The sequence below is a fragment of the Molothrus aeneus genome, chromosome 6 (genome assembly GCF_037042795.1).
Source record: "Molothrus aeneus isolate 106 chromosome 6, BPBGC_Maene_1.0, whole genome shotgun sequence".
Taxonomy (NCBI): domain Eukaryota; kingdom Metazoa; phylum Chordata; class Aves; order Passeriformes; family Icteridae; genus Molothrus; species Molothrus aeneus.
The window spans coordinates 49,149,481-49,155,480 of NC_089651.1; the positions used below are offsets into that span (position 1 = coordinate 49,149,481).

General features: G+C 35.5%; 1 protein-coding gene across 3 annotated transcripts in view; it reads left to right on the forward strand.

Moving 5' to 3' along the window:
* Window positions 1-5,733, forward strand: part of VRK1 (VRK serine/threonine kinase 1) — a 30,873-nt gene extending 25,140 nt beyond the window's left edge. For all 3 annotated transcript variants that reach the window (XM_066551689.1, XM_066551691.1, XM_066551690.1), the window contains one exon: window positions 4,418-5,733. In XM_066551689.1, coding sequence (XP_066407786.1) covers window positions 4,418-4,494 — 77 coding nt within the window. In that variant the 3' untranslated portion in view covers window positions 4,495-5,733. The remainder of the gene's footprint in view (window positions 1-4,417) is intronic.
* Window positions 5,734-6,000: the final 267 nt, after the last annotated feature.

Here is a 6,000-nt window from a genome sequence, read left to right on the forward strand (position 1 = left end):
TGTTAAAGATTTTTAATATTGTGGATAGGGAGGTTAAAATAGATTTGGTTTACATTTAATTTATCTTTGTGGTTCTTCATGAATAGTAGGGTTTTTTCTGCAATTTGCAAGTGACAAATTCAGTGAGAATTACTTTGAACATGTGTCACTAATCATAATAAAGAGAAAAAATTAGTGTCCAGCATGTAAAATATTGGAGTGTTACTGTGTACTTCTGTGTGTGCTTGGAACACAGTTCTTTATTAAAATCTACCTTTATATTTTAAGCTTGTTTCTTTACAATATTTTCAGATAATTTCTAGCACTTAAACACATATAAGTAATTTATGTTCTCTTTTTACATTTAATGGGACTTTCTTGTGTTTGCTGCTAATAAAAAGGATTAAAACAAAACATCTTGGAACGAAAATTTTCCATGTGTAAGGTTTTGTATAATGACTTTACTAGCAAATGACTTTACGTGTAGAACTAAGTAATTTAAGAAAAAAAGTTTTGTCTGCTTTTTTGGTTGTTTTTCTGTGACCTGAAGATGAATTGCAGTATGTTGAACAAGTATTGCAATTCAAACTCAGATATAAAATTTGCAAGTGAAATTTTTCTACAGGAAAGAAAAATCATACTGCAGTGACTCAGATTTTTACAGGGAACTAACCTTTTGCAAGATTGCAAGTAATGTTTTGAATTAAACTGCCTTCCTCCTGCAAATTGCTGTATGGCAAAGAGGAAGGTTAATTTCAGACACATGCTTCATGGGACGAATGATTTCTGTTTATGTACAATTGTGTTTTGAAATATCTTCAGTGAAGCAATTTTTGCAAATAGAAGTAAACCAGTTTCAGTTTCATCTGGAACAATTTTATATGAAAATTTTTAAAAGAACACTCATATATTTGATGTTATCTGTAAGAAATACAGAGGCATAAAGTCATAAATAATAGATTCTTGTGTTCTGATGTTTTTCCTTATGAGAATATGAAAAGTATTTGCTTTATTTGTTGCAGGAAAGGGAGTACTTGGTAGAACAGAGTAGCTAAAGCTAAGCTCCATCCCACAATTTCACTGACTTTTCTCTCTCATCCCCACCCCACAGTCATGTATTTCCTGGAATTCAAGTCCATGTTTGCATTCTTGTGGCTTCTTTTTTTTTCTGAGTTGTATTTTGAATTTTTGTAGAAAAAGAGCTGCTGTGAAAACAGAAAAAGCCAACTAACCACAGCTACTATTTTTTGCCCTTGCAATTTCTTCGTGCAGCTTCAGGGCACTGAAGAATGCTGGTCTGAGAAGTATTATTCACCAGGTGTTTTCAGTTATGCAGGGGTTCCCTGCCTGAACTGGGAAAGAGCTTGTCAGAGGACTCTTCCTTAAAGGAAAGAAGAGTTTTCTTAAAAGAAGACTTCATCTTCTTACAGTCTTTTTAAAAGAAGATTTTGTCTTTTATCTTCTTTAAAAGAAAAGTATCTCTTCATTGGCTCCATATTCAAACTGCCCTAAGTGATTGGAGAATGTTGGTGTTTAACTCATTAAATGCTGCATCCTGGCCTAAGTTCCCATTTGATGTTTGCTCTGTTTTCAGATATTCTAACCTATGATGTAACTTAGAAGCCACCTGTCGCAGACATCTTTCATGAAGAATCCTTTCTTAGGATTTTTCGTTGTGAGAAGCTGCAGTTTCAGCAACCAAAAGTAAACAATGGTTATCTGCTGCTGTGGAATGCAACAGGTAGACCCGTGATTGGTCTCCTGTGGGTGTTTGGATTTCCTGACCACTCATGGCAGAGCTGGCTCTTGCTCTCTGTCTGAGACACAGATCTTTGTTATTCATTCTTGTCTATTCTTAGCTTAGCTAGCTTCTGAAGAAACCTTTTCCTTTCTATTTCTTTTTAGTATAGTCTTAATGTAACATATATCATACAATAATAAATCAAGCCTTCTGATCATGGAGTCAACATTCTCGTCTCTTCATCCTGAAAACCCTTGTGACCATGGTCACAGCCACCTAAATCCTACCTGCTCAGTTGCTGTGTTTTCATGTTTCCAAATGTCACACTGTCCTCCTTTTCATCAAAGAAGGCAATTTAAACAGGAAAGTAGTGGCTTTGTTTTTACCAAAGGAACTTCTGTAATTTTATAAAAATTTTAATTTTTTTACTTGAGCACAGTTTTATTTCTTAGCTGTAAGCCTTGCGTGGTTTTAAGACAGTGTATGTAGAATTGGAAGATGAGAAGGGACATCAAGAAGAGATCTATCTCCAAGAAGAGATCTGTTATTTTATTTACACCAGTCTAATCAATTTATGTTGGTATTAATCTTGATAGATGCTAATGCTGTATGATTCTTCTAAAACTTCCCTGGTCAACATCACTTGTAATACTTAACTGTCCTTACTATTACAAAGGATTTAATAAGGGGGAGTATTTTAATATTTTTATTACCTAATATGAATTTCCCTTAAGCTTAGTAGTTATTCTAGCCACTGTGGGCATGAAAATCACACTCATGCAGCAACCTTTTGCACATCATATGTCTCCCCTTTTTCTTTTTTTTTACTTTCTTCAGATAAACTAGTTAAATTCAATGTTTTCTTCTTGTTTTTGTTAGAGAATGGGAAACCACTTTTTCTCCCCATTTTTCTCAGACCTCTTGTAGGACAGAGCCCAGAACTACACACAGTACTGCTGGGTTTCTTTTGTAAAGCTTTGTTTTGCATTGTTCTCTGCCTCCTTGACTCACCCAAATTTACTCATTGAGCTTCAATGATCAGTGACTGCCCAAAGGCTGTTGTCTTAAGCAACAGCTTCTTTCTTCAGGTCGTCCATGAAATTCAGTTTTGCTTTTCTTTACCTGTGCACTTGACAAGGATTGTGGAATTATAGATAGTTTTGCAAGCAAGAACTGAAGTAGCTAGGCATGCTATCTTCAAGGAGGAATTTAGGATTAAGAAGAAAAAAAAATAATTACATGACTAGGAGATAAAAAATACTTCATTGTTACTGTACGTGCAAAAAGGTAGAAATTTTTATTGTGTGTAATATTTTTTTGTCAAAGTGACTACAGTTGAATGTGATTCACAGAAATGAGCAGTGATGTTTTTTTCTTCCTTTTCCCTGGCAGTAGGCAGGCATGAATCAAAGTGCAGGGAGGTTTTTATTATTGCTTTTAGGTATGGTCTCTTTGAACAACCTGCCTGCCAGGTTTACTAGAAATCTTATTTAGATGGGATTATTCCTTAGCTTTGTTAATAAAATATTGTCAAGTGATGGCTTCAATCTATAGGCACAGTTGCACTGTCAGCTGAGCTGATTTAACAGCTGACATGGCCAAACAGAAATCTTCCTTTCTTTTTCACCTCTTTTTCTTCTACTTCCCCTTGTATGAACTCCATTCAGAATGCTCTAAGATGCCACATTTCACTAAACTGAGAATACCAGACCAAATTTTATTGCTAAGTGTCCTAGTTTCAGCTGGGATAGAGTTAGTTTTCTTTGTAGTAGATGGTGAAGTGTTGTGTTTTGGATTCAGTATGAGAATAATGTGGATAACACAGATGTTTTGGTTGTTGCTGAGCAGTGCTTACCCTAAGTCAAGGACTTCCCAGTTTCCTGTGCTTTGCCAGTGAGGAGCTTCACAAGAAGCCAGGAGGGAGCACAGCCAGACCAGCTGATCCAGACTGGCCAGAGGGATATTCCATACCATGGAATGTTATACCCAGTATATAAAATGGGGGAGCTGGCTGAAGGGACCAGTTACTGCTGGGGGTCAGGCTGGGCATCAGTCAGTGAGTGATGAGCTCTTGTATTGTGCATCACTTGTGGGTTGGGGTTTTTTTGCATGTGTGATAATTAATCTCTTTACTTTTTTTATTATTATATTTTACTTCATACTAATTATTAAACTGTTCCTATTTCAACCCATGGGATTTTTTTCCTTTTTCCAATTCTCTTCCACTTCCCATTGGGAAGGGAGGGGGAGTCAGTGAATGAACTCTGCTTGATAGGTAGTTACTGTCTGGGGTTAAATTGTGATCCCAGAGCTGGAGGAGCTTAGCACAAGGTCCAAAAAATAGCTTAGTACTGGAAAGCATTATAAAACTAGAAGTTGGCACATGGAGAGGAAGGAGGGGTGTCGATTTTGTAGAGGATCTAATTCTTTGGTGAAGATGAGCTAAAAAAATGACTCAACTCCATGTGATGATACTCTTGGAGAAGTTGAGCCGAACAACATATTTTTTAGGAGAAGGTCAGTGTCCAGAAATAGTTGAAGATTCTCCTCTGTCCGTGGCATATTCCCATCCCCACTTAAAGCTCAATAAATTATTTGATTTGAGCTATACTTTTAAAGACTAAAGTTGTTTTCTTGTGATCTGTTTTTGTTATTTTATTTAACACAGTTGGTCTTTCTGTTTTGTTTGAATTGCAGATGCATTTGCTGCCAGAACCCAGAAGATGACCTCACCAAAGAAAAGCACAGCAACCAGAAAGAGAGTCAAGAAGTAAATAATATATGGAGCAACAAATTAAGTTGCTCTGTGGCTCATTTCCAATTTTTTTTTGTTGTTGTTGGTAGCACTGGAATCTTTTTCTTTCCTTTTGAAATGATGAATTCTGTAAAAACATGGACTGCTGTTTGTACCTGTTTTTGAAGAATAAATGTTTTATTAAAATATTTGCATAATTTATATACATGTAAATACTAATGCAAAATTTTACCAACTTGTGAAGTGGGGATGCATTTTTATTCTTTATATGCATGAATTCATGTCTTTAAGGCAAACTAAAAAAGAGTGCTTTTTTCCTGCTTTGTAATGTAGAGATCAAGCTTTTTTTAATAGTTTCATTATGGATACTATATAAGAAACAGCAGTGTTGCATCTGATTTCTCACAGTTCTGAGTAAAGTCATATTGGTGGTCACTTAAATGCACACTGAGATGAAATCTGAAAAAGCATAAATAACTTTTAAATATGTTACAAGTGTTTGAATTAAAAACAGAACATAAGGCAAAAATCATGTCCTTCCATTGTAGTTCGTATAAAATGCATTTAATTCTTTGGAAGACAGGTACTGAATTTTAGCCATTTTTTTGCATAGTATTTGTGTTTCTATCACTTCCAATTATTCACAGTTTCTCTGGAAAGAAAGAGACCAGAATTTCAGACAAAGGGCCCATGGCAAAGAAAAGAACCAACTAAAAAACAATGCCTATTCTCAACACCCCCTCAGGTTTTCTTTTTATATTAGGGAAAAGACTAGAATATAATTGTGAGTAACTTTGTGCAGGATCTAGTTCCCATGAAATATTGTCTCACATCTGCTTCTCTCAGCAGTAATGGTTTACCTTTACTTGAGGGGCATGTAATCTTCCAAATGCTTTTGTACAAGTACTTCCTTGGTTAGCTTTGAGTCCTCTCTTCAGACTTGTTAGTCAAAAATAGTGTTGGATTCCAGTGTGAAACACTGATACTTTTCATATATCTACTGCAACATACACATGATAAGGAATGAGCATCATTCTTATCAGGACAAACGAAAGTTTGGCAAACCAAAAGGAATCCATATGAGCCAGTGAGAGTGTATTCGTGTGGATGTCCACCTTGCTTGATTGTATAATGTCTGAGTAGCAACTCAAGAGATTAAATAAATGTGTTGTAGCATGAAATGTTGAATGAATGAATGATGAAGTTATTTTTTGGAACAAGGGAATCTGTTGTTTTGAAATAAAACTGGAATACCATATTTAAGAGGTGCTTTCTCATTTCTGTTGACTGTTAGGCTCGTCTTCCTGGGTGTTAGCAAAGTGTGGCTGACAACTTTAAGTGTAGCATTCTCTTCATTTCAGATGTAAAAATAGGTTTGCTAAAGCCTCTCTCATGTTTAAAACTCCTCAAATCAAACTATCATTTTAATGACTTCGTTTAATCATTTTGTTCAGAAAGTGTGTTACACTGTTCTGAATAGCTATTGTCAGGATGGCATACTGTATTCTCTTCCTTGTCACATACT